Below are 18,307 nucleotides of genomic sequence, written 5' to 3' on the forward strand. Positions count from 1 at the left end.
GTTATATCCATCCTCCTAAGTCTAAAAGGTTTATAATCAGGAATTCTCTGCCGGCCCAGTGGTTAGGACTTTACCTTCCACTGCAGGGGGCATGGGACCTTCCACTGCAGGGGGCATGGGTGTGACCCCTGGTTGGGAACTAAGATCCCACATGCCACGTGACGTGGCCAAAAAAAAATTGTTATAATCAATTCCCACACATGTTCCCCAAGTTTCTGCTGCTATGAATTAGCAAAAACTTGCTATTCTCCTGGAATACTAACAATCACCTTTCTCTACAGATTTGACTAGTCCTCTTGGGGCATGCTGAGATCTGACTTTTGGGTCTAAAGGCAATGGATGATACACAGGTGGGCCTTAAGGAAAATAGCTAATTGCCCCAAGTGATGTTATAGGTTCTGTAAGGAAAGAAAAGCTTATATCCTCAAAAAAAGGAGAGAAGGGATTGCTTTTGCTGCCAAGGGAGTCTTTAGGGAGGTTTGTGGCACAAGTCTCAGCTTCCATCCAAATGTAAACATTCCAAGTCTCAGGATCTCTCTATTTTCCAAGCAATGTGCTGACTTTCACATGAGAGACTTATGAATTTGGCTTATGTTTTCATTCTGTCCCATTAAACTTGAGGGCTGATTTTTTAAAATCTATATCTGCTCTGAAGCTACAAGAAATAGAGATTCCTTTAGAGTCATCATGGACATTTTCTGGTTTTGTGACTGCAACTTGAGCTGAGCATTTAAAGCCCTGAGCTTGTCTTTTACTTTCTATAATCTCTCCAATACAGTGAGATGAAGCTCAACCACCGACAGCCCTTGTAGTCAGCACTATTACAATTATGATAAAATGCAGCAGCCACTTGGTGTCTTAAAGCCCAAGGCACTTCATCCCAAGCAACCATAAGTGGTCGTTTAAAATTTTTTTCATTGAGGAATAATAAATATGCAATAAAGGGTATACATCTTAAATGTTCAGCAGAATAAATGTTTACCTATTTATATACTGTGTAAACATTACTCAGATAAAGATATAGAACATTTTTATCATCACTAGAAGGCTCCTTCATGGTTTCTGTTAGTCAATAATTCTCCCAAAGGTAGTTAGTATTCTGATATTTATCACTATAGATTAGTTTATCTGTTACTGAATTTCATATAATTGGAGTTATATATGACATTTTGTGTCTTTTTTTGTTCATTTTATCTGTGAATGTTATTCATGTTTCATTTGACTGTAATTCTTTTTTCATTGCTACACAATATTCTACTGTATGAATACATATATGAAATTTTATTTAATCATTTTATTGTTTATGTACATTTGTATTGTTTTTAGTTTTTGACTATTATGAACATTTTTTGGATTTTTTGGTCAATTTCAATGAAACATAATTTACATCCAGTAAAATGCATCAATTTAAAGTGTACAGGGCTTCCCTGGTGGTGCAGTGGTTGAGAGTCCGCCTGCCGATGCAGGGGACATGGGTTCATGCCCCGGTCTGGGGAGATCCCACATGCCGCGGAGCGGCTGGGCCCGTGAGCCATGGCTGCTGAGCCTGCGCGTCCAGAGCCTGTGCTCCGCAATGGGAGAGGCCACAACAGTGAGAGGCCCGTGTATCGCAAAAATAAAATAAAATAAAATAAAAATAAAGTATACAGTTCAGGGACTTCCCTGGCAGTCCAGTGGTTAAGACTTCGCCTTCCAATGCAGGGGATGCAGGTTGGATCCCTGGTCGGGGAGCAAGGTCCCACATGCCTTGAGGTCAAAAAACCAAACTATAGACCAGAAGCAATAATGTAACAAATTCAATAAAGACTTTTAAAACGGTCCACGTCAAAAACAATCTTTAAAAACAGTGTACAGTTTAATGAGTTTTGATAGTGTATACACCCAAGTAACTACCACCACAATGAAGAGAAAGAACATTTTCATGAAACTGAAAGTTCTCTCATGCCACTTTGCAATCAGTCCCCTCTACTCATGGCCCCAGAAAACTACCAATCTGCTTTCTACTGTTGTAGACTAGTTTTCTGTGTTTTAGATTTTCATATAATGAAATCATGTAGTGTGTTCTCTTCTGTGACTGCCTTCTTTCACTTAGCATAATTTTTTTTTTTTTTTTTTTGCGGTACGAGGGCCTCTCACTGTTGTGGCCCCTCCCGTTGCGGAGCACAGACTCCGGACGCGCAGGCTCAGCGGCCATGGCTCACGGGCCCAGCCGCTCCGCGGCATGTGGGATCTTCCCGGATCGGGGCACGAACCCGCGTCCCCTGCATCGGCAGGCGGACTCTCAACCACTGCGCCACCAAGGAAGCCCCATAATATTTTAAAAATTCCTCAACGTTATAATATATATCAGTAGTTATTCTCTTTCATTGATGAGTAGTAATTCCACTGTGTGGCTATACTACCGTGTGTTTATCCACAAGTTGTGGACCTCTGGGTTGTTTCCAGTTTCGAGCTGTTACGAATGAGGCTGTTAAGAACATTAAATATGTCTTTGGGTATACATATGTTCAGGTTTCTCTCATTCCATTTTATTTCTCCTAGGTAAATATCTCGGAGTGGAATTGCTGGTTGATGGGTCATATGGTAAGTATATGTTTAACTTTTTAAGAAACCACCAAACTGGGAATTCCCTGGATGTCCAATGGTTAGGACTTCCAGTGCTTTCACTGCCGAGGGCACGGGTTCAATCCCTCGTCGGGGAACTAAAATCCTGCAAGCTGTGTGGTGTGGACAAAAAAAAAGAAAGAAAGAAAGAAACCACCAAACTGTTTTCCAAAGTGGTTGTTCCATTTCTATCAGCAATGTATGAGAATGCTGGTTGCTCTACATCTTTACCAACACTTGGTATTGTCAGGCTTTTTAATTTTAGTTACTCTAGTGGGTGTAATTTTTATCTCATAGTGGTTTTAATTTGCATTTCTCTATGACTATTGACACTGAACATATCTGCATGTGCTTACTGGACATACATATATCTTCTTTCCTGAAAGTTAAAAATAAAATCCATGGCATTTTGATTAGATTGTTTCATTAAGTTGTAGGAGTCCTCTATGCACTCTGGACACACAACTTTTGTCATTAAATCTATTGTAAATATTTTATCCCAGTCTATAGCTGTCTTTTCATTTCCTCAATAGTGTCTTTCAGAGAACAGAATTTTAAATTTGGTGAAGTCCATTTTATCAAATATTCCTTTAAGGTTCATGTTTTCTTCTGGAAGTTTGTGATTTTAAACATTTAGGTCTAAAGGCAATTTCAAGCTTATTTTTATGTTTGGTGTGAGGCAAAGCTTGGAGTACAACTTGCCCCCCCCACCCCAAAGTCGGTAGCCAGTTTTTCCAGCACCATGTGTTGAAAAGATTATCCTAGGAACCTCTGTTGAAAATCAACTGACCACGTACATGTGGTTACATTTCTTGCTATTTGGTTCCACTGATCTATTTGTCTGTTCTCACGCCAATACCATGCTGTTTTGATTTCTGTAGATATATACTAAATCCTTAAATCAGCTAGTGTAAATTTTCCAACTTTGTTCTTTTTCAAAATTATTTTGGCTACTCTGCATCCTTTGAAATTCATGAACATTTTAAAATTAGCCTTGTCAATTTCTATAAATAAGCTTACTAGGATTTGGATTGGAATTGTGCTGAATTTATAGATCAATTTGGGAACTGACTAAACACAGTGAGTCTTTTGATTCATGAGTATGGTCTCTGAGAGAAATGAGGACTGGTCTCTTCAATGAATTAGGTTTTTTATTTCTCTCAGTAATGTTCGGTAGTTTTCAGTCTATGGGTATTGTATATACTTTGTTCAATTTATCTGTATTTCATGTGTGTGATTTAGGCATTTAAAATTTTCATTTTCCAATTGCTCATTGCTAGTATATAGACATACAATTGATCTGTATGTATTGACCTTACGTCCTGAAGCCTTACTAAATTCACGTATATGTTCTAGTGAATTCAATTTTTATATCCCTTAGGATTTTCTACATAGAAGATCATGTAATCTTGAATTAAGAGGATTTCTTTTTCTTTTCATGCCTATTTCACTGGCTAGTACCTCCACTACAATGTTAAATAAAAGGGGTGAGGATGGACATCCTTGCCTTGTCCCTGATATAAGGAAGAAATCATTAATTTTTTCACCATTAAGTATAACTGTAGGCTTTCCATGGATGCTCCTTAACATTTTGAAAAAAATTCTATTTCTAGTTTGCTGAGAGGTTTTTTAAAAAAATCATGAATGTGTGTTGAATTTGGTCAGATGGCCATATAGTTTTTCTTTTTTTAGTTTCTTAATATGGTTAATTGCCTTGATTGAATTTTGAATATTAAACCAATCTTACATCCCTGGATTACACTCCACTTGATCTTAATATATTACTTGTTTAATATATTGCTGAACTAATTTGCTAAAATTAACTTAAAGATATTTGTATCTTGCTCATGGAAGATAATAGCCTACAGGTTTTTTTTTTTTCCTTGAGATAGTTTTGTCTGGCTTTTATATCAGAATAATCATGGTCACATAAAATGAGTTGGAAAATGTTCTCGCTTCTATTTTCTGGAAGACTTTGTGTGGGTCTGGAATTATTTCTTCCTTAAATGTTTGCTAGGACTCAGCAGTAAAGCCTCTTGGCCTGGAGTTTTGTTTGTGGAAAGGTTTTTAATGACACTAATTTCTTTATACATATGAGAGTATCTAGGTTTTCTATTTCTTTTCGAGATAGACTTGGTAATTTGTGTCTGTCAGAGAATTTGTCCACTCAATCTAAGTGGCAAATTTATTGGCATAAAGTTGTTCATAATGTTCCCTCATTGTCTTTTTATTTTATTAAAAAAATTTTTTTTTCTTTTAATATTTTTGGGCCATGCCACACGGCATGAGGGGTCTTAGTTCTCTGACCAGGGATTGAATCCATAACTCCTGCAGTGGAAGGGCGGAGTCTTCTTATTTATTTTCTTCCTTCCTTCCTTCCTTCCTTCCTCCCTCCCTCCCTCCCTTCCTTCCTTTTTTTGTTGGCTGTGTCTGGTCTTAGTTGAGGCACGCGGGATCTTTCTTTGCTGCATGCGGTCTTCTCTCTAGTTGTGGTGCAGGCTCTTCTAATTGTGGCGTGCAGGTTTTCTCTCCCTAGTTGTGGTGCATTGACTCCACAGCGCGTGGGATCTGTGGTTTGCAGCACGTGGGCTCTCTAGTTGAGGCACGCAGGCTCAGTAGTTGTGGCACAGGCTTAGTTGCCCCGTGGCATGTGGGATCCCAGTTCCCCGAATACCAGGGATTGAACCCGCATCCCCGGCATTGGAAGGCGGATTCTTTACCATTGGACCACCAGGGAAGTCCTGGAAGGGCAGAGTCTTAACCACTGGACTGCCAGGAAAGTCCCCCCCGCCCCATTGTCTTTCCGTTGCGGAGCACAGGCTCTGGACGCGCAGGCTCAACAGCCATGGCTCACGGGCCCAGCCGCTCCGCGGCATGTGGGATTTTCCTGGACCGGGGCACGAACCCGTGTCCCCTGCATCGGCAGGCGGACTCTCAACCACTGCGCCACCAGGGAAGCCCCCGCCCACTTTTTGACTGGGTTGTTGTTTTTTTGATATTGAGCTGCATGAACTGTTTGGAGATTAATTCTTTGTCCGTTGCTTCGTTTGCAAATATTTTCCCACATTCTGAGGGTTATCTTTTTGTCTTGTTTATCGTTTCCTTTCTTGTTCAAAAGCTTTAAGTTTAATTAGGACCCATTTGTTTATTTTAGACTGATCTTATTTTCTTATATAAGCACTCAAAGCTATAAATTTCTAAGCACTTCTTTAGTGGCATTTCTCTAATTAATTTTATTACATTATGTTTTACTTATCACTCAGTTTCAAATATTTCCTAATTTCTCCTGTGATTTTTTTTTCCTCATGGGTTATTTAGAAGTGTTTCTAAATATTTGGGGATTTTCCAACTATCTTTCTCTTATTGATTTCTAACTTAATTCTGCTGTAGTCAAAGAGCGTACACAGTGTGATTTTTTTTTTTTTTTTTTTTTTTTTTTTGGCGGTACGAGGGCCTCTCACTGTTGTGGCCTCTCCTGTTGCGGAGCACAGGCTCCGGATGCGCAGGCTCAGCAGCCATGGCTCACGGGCCCAGCTGCTCCACGGCACGTGGGATCTTCCCGGACCAGGGCACGAACCGGCGTCCCCTGCATCGGCAGGCGGACTCCCAACCACTGCGCCACCAGGGAAGCCCTACAGTGTGATTTTAATTCTTTTAAATTTATCAAGATCTGTTTCATGGTATAGCATGTGATCATCTTTGTGAATGTTTCAAGTGCAACTGAAAAGTATGTTTTTCTGCAGTTGTTGAGTTGAATGATCTATAACACTCAAAGTCAAGTTGGTTGACAGCATTTTTGAAGTATTTTATACCCTCGCTGATTTTCTGTCTACTTGTTCTATCAACTGCTAAGAAAGTAGTGTTTAATTCTCCAATTGTAATTGCAGTTCTGTCATATTTTGCTTCATGTACTCTGAAACTCTATTAGGTGTATAGACAATTAGAATTATTATGTCTTCTTATCAAATTGACCCCTTTATCATTATACTGTAGCCCTCTTAATCCTTGGTAATACTCCTGTTCTGAAGGCTCCTTTGTCTTATACTAAAGTAGCCAAAAGATTTATCTTTTTCCATACCTTTACTTTTAAACTATTTGTATCTTTATATTGGTTTTATCCAGCCTCACAATCTCTGTCTTTAGACTGCAGTGTTTAGTCCATATTCATTTAAGTAATTATCACTATGGTTAGCTTTAAATAGACCATCTTGCTACTTGGGTTTTTTGTTTGTTTTTGTCCCATTTCTTCTTTCTTCTTTCTTCTTCCTTCTTCTTCTTCTTTCTCTTCCCCTTCCCCTTCCCCTTCTCCTCCTTCTTTCTTCTTCTTTCTTCTTCTTCTCCTCCTTCTTCTTCTTCTTCTTTCTTCTTCTTTTTCTTCTTTCTTCTTCTTCTTTCTTCTTCTTCTTCTTCTTCCTCTTCTTCCTCTTCCTCTTCTTCTTTCTCCTTCTCCTTCTTCTCCTCCTTCTCCTTCTTCTTCTTCTCCTCCTCCTTCTTCTTCTTCCTCTTTCTCTCCTTCTTTTTTTGCTTCTTTTCCTGCCTTTTTAAAAAATAAATTTATTTATTTATTTTTGGTTGTGTTGGGTCTTCGTTGCTGCGCGTGGGCTTTCTCTAGTTGAGGAGAGCGGGGGCTACTCTTTGTTGCGGTGCGCGGGCTTCTTGTTGCGGTGGCAGTGCAGGGGCTCTAGGCTTGCAGGCTTTAGTAGTTGTGGCACACAGCCTCAGTAATTTTGGCTTTCAGGCTCAATAGTTGTGGCACATGGGCTTAGTTGCTCCATGGCATGTGGGATCTTCCCGGACCAGGGCTCGAACCCGTGTCCCCTGCATTGGCAGGCAAATTCTTAACCACTGCACCACCAGGGAAGTCCCGTTCCCGCCTTCTTTTGATTATATTTTAATATTCCACGTTATTGCCACAATTGGTTTAATAGCTATACCTCTCTTTTTTCTAGTAATTGCTCTAAAATTTAACATTATGCATCTTTATCTTATCACAGTCTACTTTCAAATAATATTATATACTATGCCTAATGTAAGAAACTTATTTCTATTTTCTCCCATCCATTATTTTTGCTATTGTTGTCATACATTTCACTTCTACATATATTGTAAACTTCACAATACATTATTAGTTTTGCTTCAAAGAGTAAATGACCATTTAAATATCATTTTAAATGAGGAGAAAAGTCTTTTATAACCACTCAGGAATTTTCTTTTTCTCTCTCGCTGCTTCAGTTTGGATAGTTTCTATTGCTATGCCCTTATGTTTACTAATATTTTCTTCTTCAGTGTCTAATTTCATGCTAATCTTATGTAGTAAAGTTTTAATTTCACATATATATATTTTTTATCTCTAGGGGTTTAATTTGGAACATGGCTGGTTGAAACAAGAAGCTAGTGGATGGCACTGTGGATTCAAGATCCTGGTTAACACTTAAAAGATCATTGCTCCTCACTCAACAAAGCATGGCGCTCTCTCTCTCTCTCTCTCTCTCTCTCTCTCTCTCTATATATATATATATAAAATATATATATATAATATATATATGTATTTTTAAATTAATTAATTTATCTATTTTGGGCTGCATTGGGTCCTAATTGCTGCACGTGGGCTTCTCATTGTGGTGGCTTCTCTTGTTGCGGAGCATGGTCTCTAGTTGCGTGGACTTCAGTAGTTGTGGCTCACTGGTTTCAGTAGTTGTGGCTAACGGGCTCTGGAGCACAGGCTCAGTAGTTGTGGCACACGGGCTTAGTTGCTCTGCAGCATGTGGGATCTTCCCAGACCAGGGCTCAAACCCGTGTCCCCCTGCATTGGCAGGAGGATTCTTAACCACTGTGCTACCAGGGAAGCCCCAATATATATTTTTAATAGCATCCTCTGACTAAGAAGTAGTATTGCTTTTTTTTTTTTAATGCTGTACCTAATTCTGAAAACTTCAACTGAATAAATATCTCAGAGGAGAATTTCTGCCTTTAAGGACCACTCTGAATGGTGGATTCTGAGCCTCATTCCAGTTAACCACATGTCTTGTTATAAACATTTCTCTACGCTCATGTAGCTATAGATATACAAACATGTGTACCAATGTATATGTACATTTTTGTTTGCTTTACAAAAATGGGATTTTATTACATACATTTCTCCATCTTTTACTTTTTTTTACTCATTAATAATATATAAAAATCCTCCAACTCAGCTGGTGTAGATCTATTCAATTTGTATAAAGGCTGCATGATATTCCAAGATGTAGATGTACCCTCATTTAAAAAACATTTCCCGGGCTTCCCTGGTGGCGCAGTCGTTGAGACTCCGCCTGCCGATGCAGGGGACACAGGTTCGTGCCCAGGTCCGAGAGGATCCCACATGCCGCGGAGCGGCTGGGCCCGTGAACCATGGCTGCTGAGCCTGCGCGTCTGGAGCCTGTGCTCCGCAACGGGAGAGGCCACAACAGTGAGAGGCCCGCGTACCGCAAAAAAAAAAACCATTTCCCTACAGATAAACATTCCCTTTATCTATCCCTCTCTCTCTCTTTCTCGTGTGTAAACACTGCCATAGGAATCATCCTTGTACGTGTATTTTCTATCTACTGGTGCTTTTATTTCTTTGGGATAAAAATTTCAGGAATGGGATCACTTGGTTGAAGGATGTGTATAATTTTTAGTTAAATAGGTATATCCAGATTGCTTTACAAAGATACTATACTATTAAATTTTCACCAGGAATGTGTGAGAAAATGCCTTTCCTCTATCCCTACCAGCAATAGGTATTATCATTTTGTTTTATTTATTTATTTTTGGTATTGTAATTTTAAAATGTTTTTGCTCATCTGTTGAGTATGCAGTGATTCTACATATTCTATGTTCATATCCTTTGCCCATTTTTCTTTGGGGGCTTACACAGTGTCCTACCATCAAATAAAGGGGCAATTAGTTCAGTGCCAGTAGTACTTGTTGATTCTGACCATATAGAGTTCGTCCCACTGAATCATTTGGAAGTGGACTTTTTTTTTTTTTTTTTTTGGTGTTTTTTGTTAATGCCCATGGTTCTCCTTGTCCCAACTTCAAGTGTTGGACACTTCCTGGGGGTACTTCCAGAACTTTTACTGTCATCTCTGCACACCCACCCCCTTTACACACAGGTATTTAGGAACACTCATTATCTTTCCTCTAGCCACAGGAGTGGGACTACCCTCAGGCTCATCCACCTAGACCCCTCCTTCTGCAGTGGCTAACCTTCCTCTTTAGTGCCATGTTGCATTCAGGACTTCTCAATGAAGCTTGCAGTCTCTGAGCTACACCCAGGAAATGATGCATAATGATCATTATGCATAATGATGCCCTGGTGTTCTTAAATTTCTCCTCAACCTACTTGGAATTTCTAAGTGTCTATAATGTTGCCTTCAACATACAACCCTGGTTGGGGTATAAGGGTGTAATATCAGATATTAACTCTGACTTAGGGATCCAGGCAACCCCTAAGCAGTAGTCACAACCCCTCCAACCTCCTTCTCCCATCAGCTGGTCACAACTTCCCACTGACAGAAAAAGTGCTTTGATGTCATATTTTGCATTCTTCTTCACCCTATGATTCTCCATTCTTTCTCAAGATCCCAGTATTTTCAATTGAAAGTAGAGGCTTTTGAACTCTTGTCTCAGCTCCTCATTGAAAATTTTCAGAAACTCAATTAACTTCTTTGCTCTAGACTGTATCTACCTTCCTTCGAAGATCAGCACATAACTATTGTTTGAACGATGGGAAGAAAAGCAAAAAGCGTAAGCAAACCTGAGTTATTCTTCTAAATATTATCCCACTGTGTGGGATATCCCACTATGTGAGGTAATGTTTTGTACTGCACACGAGTTGGTATTAAGTTGGCCAACAGAGAATAGTTGTTCTCCAGGCATTTGTCAGGGAGTAAAATCTTGACCCATGTTACCCAATATTTATTATTAGCTCTGTTAAAAGAAACAATTTTCAAGGATTGCCTGAAAAACACACAGACATTTCAGATTTTATAAAATATATTCCTGACAAGCCAAATTAGTAGGTATCTGAGAACCTAGACTGTAATGCATTGGCTCCTTTAAGAACTGCTTTTTCTGAATTGCGGTCAGGTGTGGTATCATTTACCTACAGGTAAGGTGGTTTTAAGAAACTGTTCTGGGCTTCCCTGGTGGTGCAGTGGTTAAGAATCCACCTGCCAATGCAGGGCACACAGGTTCGAGCCCTGGTCCGCGAAGATCCCACATGCCACAGAGCAACAAAGCCTGTGTGCACAACTACTGAGCCTGCGCTCTAGAGCCCGCAAGCCACAACTACTGAGCCCTCGTGCCACAACTACTGAAGCCCATGTGCCTAGAGCCCGTGCTCCACAACAAGCCACCGCAATGAGAAGCCTATGCACTGCAACGAAGAGTAGCCCCCACTCACTGTGACTAGAGAAAGTCCGCGCACAGCAACGAAGACCCAACGCAGCCATAAATAAATTAATTAATTAATTTAAAAAAAAAAGGGCTTCCCTGGTGGCGCAGTGGTTGGGAGTCCGCCTGCCTTTGCAGTGGACACAGGTTCGTGCCCCGGTCCGGGAGGATCCCACATGCCGTGGAGCGGCTGGGCCCGTGAGCCATGGCCGCTGAGCCTGCGCATCCGGAGCCTGTGCTCCGCAACGGGAGAGGCCACAACAGTGAGAGGCCCGTGTACCACAAGAAAAAAAAAAAAAAAGGAAAGAAACTGTTCTAATAAAGTCATTTTTTCACTTATTGTACGTCCAGCATAAAGATGTTCACTTCATCACTTAGGGCCCCTTTAATGGGTACTTCCAGAAGAAACTCCTGACTATACTTTTTATCCCAAATTTTTGCATTTCTTCTTAGCTCCAGTTTATATTTATCTTAAAAGCATTGTCAGTAGTGTGTTTCGTCATGTTTCCCTTTCACATTCACTGCTAGGAAGATTAGATTCAGACCTGTAGACAACCAGAGCAAATATTTAGGTCGTTCTGGTATGCATTTTGGGCTTTGTTCCCAGCTTCACTTAGTATCCTGCCTCTTATTTTTTTCTTCTTTCACCCTACTTTTAATCTGTGTTATTCTGTTGTATTTTATCTATTCTTATAAGCTTCCTTAAATCTTTTCAGTAACATGGGGATACAAACAAATAAATATAAGGTTCATAAACAAATATATTTCAGTAAAGTTTGTATCTATTTTTGCAAATCCATTTGGTATCCTGGCACACTAATGCCTTCCCAAATCCTATTTCTAGAAATACTTTATGATATAAATGTTTCTTGTTTTTAAGAAGCAGAATAAAATGTGGTAGGCTTTCTATTCCCAGCAGCTCTTTTCTATCGGAAGCCACCAGCAAAGAGAGTAAGCAAAAACAATTCTAAGCAACCTGTTCTTAAGAATGGGAAAGAAACTTAGGGACAAGTTATAAATCATGAAATACAGTGCCACTCGAGCGGTAATCTGTGATGAGAAAGGCAGAAATTGAGAATAACATCTAGAATGTTATAGCAACTTGAGAAAGTAAATGATAATAAATCAGATTTGAATCTGATAATAAAACGTGAATTGTATTTTGTATGTCCTTTTTCCCTCCTAGTAATCCATTTTCATCAGTCCACAACAGGTTGGATATTAAAAACATCACCACCAACAACAACAACCTAAAAACGGGTCCTTCATAACAAATAGTCTGAGAAGCACTGCTTTAAGGGTCTTACCTTACCTTCCCATGGTCACAATGTAAGAAGAGTTCAGCAAACATCTGTCTCCGCATGTCAGTTTTTATAACCTCCCTGAATTCATCTGCACAGTGGCAAAGGTGCTTAAGGAGCTCCTCAAACATTTCACTTTTAAAGCCTGCAATGTGAGAATAGATGAACTGTGGAGAAAAAGAGGATAAATGATTGATTTAAAACCGTGCTCTTTACTTGGATTTTTTCCAAGGATTCAGTTGATGTGCATGAAATTATTGACTGCAATTTTTTCCATATCATTTGCTTGTCACTTAGATAAAGTATTTTCCTGTTAGTGTTATTATACAAGGTTATGCTGCAGAGAGAGGTGATCAATACAGTCCCCAACACCATATACAAGCGGGACTAGATATTTTTGGAACAATTTCCCTCTAGATCACATCAGTCTTATATGGGAGCAGTTTTAACCTCACAGTATGAAATAGCAGCAGTCATAAAATGTGGCCTATAAATGAATAGCTCTAAAAATTGAATGTAGTTTTTCTTTTGATGTAGGGGATATAAGAGCATGTGTGCTCCAAGACTGGCTACATTTAATTATTGGAGTGAAGGGATGGGGAGAGTGGGTGGTTTTTTTATCTTCTGATTTTGCAATAAAGTATCCTTTGTCCATGATTTGTTTTTTCTTTTGAAAGTCTAGAATCTGAAAACACCTGTGCTCTTGGGCTATTCCTCTTGAGCCCTGTTGAATAGATTCCCAGAAGTGGGATTGCTTGCTTAGAAGGTAAACGCATCTGTACTTTTGGTAGGTTTTGACATCAGGCTTGTACCCTTTTGCACTCCCACCACTAATGAATGAGTGGCTGTTTCTCTTCAGCCTCATCATCAGTGTGTATTGCTTTCCACATTTCTGCTAATTTGATAGGTCAGGAACATTACAATCTTGATCTACACGTGACTGTAAGTATCTTGTGATAGAGAGCAGTGTATCAACCACTGGAAGAGTTTCTGAGTGAACTCCTCTTTAGGTGTTAGCCTACCTCACAAGTCAATGATTTCTTCCTCTGCCCCAAGCACAGTGGCAGTCAAATTTGTACTGAATGACCCTGCTTCCATAGCTAGAAATGATTAGGCCATGGGAGGATACTTATCCTAAACAAACTCATTCAGATTCTCTATACTGCGAATTGAGAATTAGGACTGGGGAATGGCCAATTGATCTCTGAGAGGGGCTGGACCTGTGAATGTAAACTTAAGATTTGTTGGGAGGCCAGATTTCTCCACGTGAACTAAGGATGCAGAAGAAGTCTGTACACAGAGACAGATGAAACAAAAAGCAGAGAGAAGAGAGTCTTGATGTTCTCCAACTCCCTATTCCAGTCTCTTCCTGAAGCCAGAACAAATTCCTGCCCTTGCTTTCTGCACATTGCATTTTCAGCTACGTTAGCTCAGGTTGGTTCCTGTTTCTTACAATTAAAGAATAACAACTAATACAGTTTGTTTGAAATGGAACATTTTGTTGGCATATTTCATTGACATAATCTTTGAAATGAAGATTATAGTCGATATTTCACTTCCTCATTAATATCATATAGGCAAATTTAGGATGTATTATGTAAGAGAAATATTAGACTTGAATCCATGCTAATGAATCATAAACCATCATTCAACTGGCTTAGAGATCAAAAGAGGAAAATTTAAACAGAGCAAAGGAGCTTTTCTAAATATTTCATTTCCTTAACTGCCTAAACAACCTAATTGTCATTATTCTTGATGGATTAGTGAGCATTATTAATTCTTTTCTGTTACTTGGGAAGCAGAATAGTATACCGGTTAAGACCTCACATTTTGTCTGGGGTCAAATCCCAGTTCCCATATTTACTGGTTGAGTAACCTGGGATGAGTCGCTGGACTTCCCAGTTCCTTAATTTGTTCCCTAATAGCTATCACAGTCGCTATCTCACTGGGTCATGGAGAGGACCCTGTATATGTACAGAGTATAGGTATTTCATGCAATAAGTTATCTGCAGCCATCGCTCTTGTCTCCTTTTGAACTAGGTAAGAAATTGATCAAGAAGGTTTTCTTTATAAAATAAAAGTCCTCTCAGCTGACATACGTATCTTAGAAGGAAAAACTCAATGAGATCAGTGGTTCTCAAAGTGTGGTCCCTTGAGAGCTTGTTAGAAATGCAAATTTGGGGACGCTACTCCAAACCTACTGAATCAGAAACTCTGGAGTGAGAACTAGAATCTGTTTTTAGAAGCCCTCTGGGTGATTCTTATGCTCAAACTCACTTAAGTTTGAATTAGATGGTCTAAGGCAACTGGTCCTAAGTATACCAGTATTCTAAGATCCTATTGTTCAATCCTTAATGACTTTTTGCTTGAATAGTAGGTACTTTTCTAAATTACTGATAAGGTAGAATTTCCAAATAATTGACATTTTCTGGCAATATTGTGGCTCAGTGCTCTAATGCTGAAATAAAAATTACTGATTCATGAAAAGATTCATCTTGTTTTGTATTAAGCTTTTGGGAATTGACCTCAAAGCCATATGAATTTTCTGGCTGTGGGAATGCTATTAAATCAAGAATTAGTTTAACTGTTTCTCCAAGAGACACTTTAACATTCTAGATTTATAGCCTATGGCTTTTCTGAGTGAGCATATTCCGTAAGCATGGGCTATATGACATGAAAGACAACCAGATGCCAACTGAACTACAAATCAAATTCCAAATAGAACAATTATAGCAGTTTGCCAGTATCTCCTGTAAAAACAGAAAAAATGAAAACATATGGTAGCTTTTGTGTTTTCACATCCTCCCAAGGAATGAGTCAATTAATATCCATAAGTCCTGAAATAATTGCTTAGATGAATTTAAGAATATGATTAACTACTAATATCCTTCAGTTTAATCACTTTGTGAGCTGTTAAACATTAAAACTGTACTTAATTAAGTTGTCTGTGTGTGCTGGATCCCAACATAATGAATTCTAAGATTTTCCTTTCTGACAGGAAAATCAAAATGTTGAGAATGCAGTAAATGTCACACTTAACAGGTTGGTAGCTACTGTTAGATTCTACAGCCTTGGGATTCACACTTATTTAATTATAGACATACTGGAAGATTGATGAAGTAGGTGATCTGAGAGCAGTAGGAAGAAAACTATGTTTGGAGACTATTTATGTTAGGTATTAACTTCCAAATTGTGTTTGGAAGCCTTGGTAGTAAATAACGTTTTCAGAAATGTCTGCAAGCAAGAACTATAGAATATTGAAATACACATAGTATATTTGCTATCTATCATTGAAGAAGTGATATGTTCATATAGCATTTGGGCAGAAAATTAGCTTTCCAGTCTCAGACAGGGAACTTTTAAAAACAATTAATGCTAATTATATATTCAACAAAGCAGAAAAATGTTCTGATCTTTAAAAACTTTGCTTAACAAATGAATTGAACAAAGGCCTCATTTAATATCCAATAATACTAAAAGTGACAGACTGAAACACACAGTCTAACCCATACTGGTGAAAGGTGGCTTAGGCAACGTTATGGGTTTAGTGGTGTGCCCCCAAAATTCATATGTTGAAGGCCTAACCCCCAGGACCTCAGAATGTGACTGTATGTTGAGATAGGATCTTTAAAGAGGTAATTAAATTAAAATGAGGTGACTAGGGTGGGCCCTCATCTGACTAGTACCCTTAAAAAAAGAGGAAATTTTGGGACTTCCCTGGCGGGGAGCCCACTGTTTAAGACTCCCCACTTCTACTGCAGGGGGCACAGTTTCGATCCCTGGTCAGGGAACTAAGATCCTGCAAGCCGCACGGTGCAGCCAAAAAAAATTTTTTTTAAAAGAGGAAATTTGAACATGTACAGAGGGGAAGACCACGTGACGGTACAAGGAGAAGATGGCCATCTACGAGCCAAGGAGAGAGAGACTCTCAGAAGAAATCAACCCTGCCAATTTCTTGTCTTGGACTTCTAGCTTCCAGAAGTGAGAAATTAAATTTCTGATGTTTAAGTCACCCAGTCTATGGTACTTTGTTATGGCAGCCCTAGCAAACTAATACAAACAATAAGGAATTGCTGATCAGACAGTTCCTTGAGTTGTGTGTTTCTTACAGTTGAAGACCACCTGGGAAGACACACACCAACTTGGAGGATAGTTTACCATAGGCTCTCCCATTTCCCTGGCTTAAAATTCCCTGGTTTCCTCCTAAGGTTTCCTCAGGTAGTTTCACAACATATTGCTGCCTCTACCTCTCCCAAAGCCATCATTCTTCCATCTTCTGTCCTTCTCTGCCATAGCTCAAAGCACATGGAAAACAAAATGAGCAAAACAAAACAAACAAAAATTACAAAATACAGTTGAACTAGAGAGAATAGAAAGCCACTCAGATGCATACCATCTCAAGGAAAATGCACAGCCTGGACTTAGTAGAATATGTTAAAGTATAATCTTTGGGTACAGCTGATGAAGCCTCTCTATTTAAAGTTTAAACTTTGAGCTGTGTCAGTTTGAAGGCCTCAGACTGTCTGATTGATATAAAACAACTGAGCATAAGGAAGTGACCATCTCAAAGCAGACCACTTTGGAGCAAGAACAAAGAATCCCATAAAAGAGAGTCTAGGCAGAGGCCTGGCTCTTATTTACACCTGGCCAAGGGGTACACTGGTTCCTCAGTGTGGCAGAATCAAAACTTAACATCTGAATCCCACTGTATAGTAAATTGCAGTTTTGTATATAATTATTCTTAAGCCCATTTTATAATTCAGGTGTAGACCTCAGACTGCTTGAAGCCTATGTCTACTGAAGGATGCTGCTGGGAAACTGACCCTCAACCTTAGCCAGTTCCACAGTAAACAGGAAGGTGTTGGGTTGTTTTCACTTGTCCTTGGTGAGCAGGTAGATACGTGGAGATCATCCACAATGATCAGGTGGGAGATAAGGAAAAAGAAAAGCAAAGTAAGCAAAGTAAGCTCCTCAATTAGGGTGACCAACTGACTCACTTTGCCTGGAACTTTCCTGGTTAAGCACTGAAAGTCCCATATACTGAGAAATCCCTCAGTCCCAGGCAAACCAGGATGGTTTGAAACCCTCTACTCTGATTCATGCCAATAGTCTAATCCCTGTGGGGAACTCGAGGGATCCTCTGGAAGCATGCTGTGTTGTATCCTGCTTTATATAACAAACTTTCTCTGTAAGTATCTGTAAACGAAACTTTGCAGGCGTTGTGTCTGTGGCATCTTTTCATCTCCAATCCACTGGGACAAACATAAAGCAAACTATATAGAGAGTTATTATTCTGTGGTATGCATTCACCCATTCTTTATACTTCTGTTGTATTTAGATAATTACAAGATAAAGAACACCTAAACGTTTGTTACAAATAACTGGGAATGGTGAACACAAATGACAATCTGAGTCAAGATTCTGGTGCCTGGAGTGAGCAGAACTGATAAGTAGGCCACATACCCCTAGAGAATAGTTCTTTAAAAGGATTCACTCTTGTCTGAGAAATCTATACTTTGTATTACTTTGAGGCAACAGTTGCAGCAGTCCCCAACCTTTTTGGCACCAGAGACCGGTTTTGTGGAAGACAATTTTTCCATGGCGGGGGGTTGGAGGGAGGTTGGTTCAGGCGGTAATACAAGCGATGTGGAGCGGCAGATGAAGCTTCGCTGGCTCTCTGGCCTCTCACCTCCTGCTGTGCGGCCTGGGGGTTGGGGACCCCTGGTTTAGGGGACTAACTGTGAAACTGCATCAGGGAAAGAACATCCATCAGTCAAGGGCCGATTGCTAGTATCAGTAGAAATAGAAGTGTGTCACTCTCTGGACCCCCCAGAGATGGGAAAGGATGATCTGCATTGATAAGAGGACAGCCTCCTTCAGTTCCTCACTGTGGGGTCTTCGGAGGCTCTCTTCTACCTGAGGCCATCCTTACCCTTTACTCCATGAACCTTGTCATACTAAAGGTCTCGTATATAGTCATCACC

General features: G+C 39.6%; 1 protein-coding gene across 1 annotated transcript in view; it reads right to left on the reverse strand.

Moving 5' to 3' along the window:
- EFCAB5 (EF-hand calcium binding domain 5) overlaps window positions 1-18,307 on the reverse strand; it is a gene marked incomplete at its 3' end in the record, with an annotated part of 114,038 nt that overhangs the window by 44,019 nt on the left and 51,712 nt on the right. The window contains exon 9 of the mRNA XM_082678052.1: window positions 12,335-12,490. Coding sequence (XP_082534178.1) covers window positions 12,335-12,490 — 156 coding nt within the window. The remainder of the gene's footprint in view (window positions 1-12,334; window positions 12,491-18,307) is intronic.

The sequence above is a fragment of the Grampus griseus genome (genome assembly GCF_964374135.1).
Source record: "Grampus griseus genome assembly, chromosome: 20".
Classification (NCBI taxonomy): Eukaryota; Metazoa; Chordata; class Mammalia; order Artiodactyla; family Delphinidae; genus Grampus; species Grampus griseus.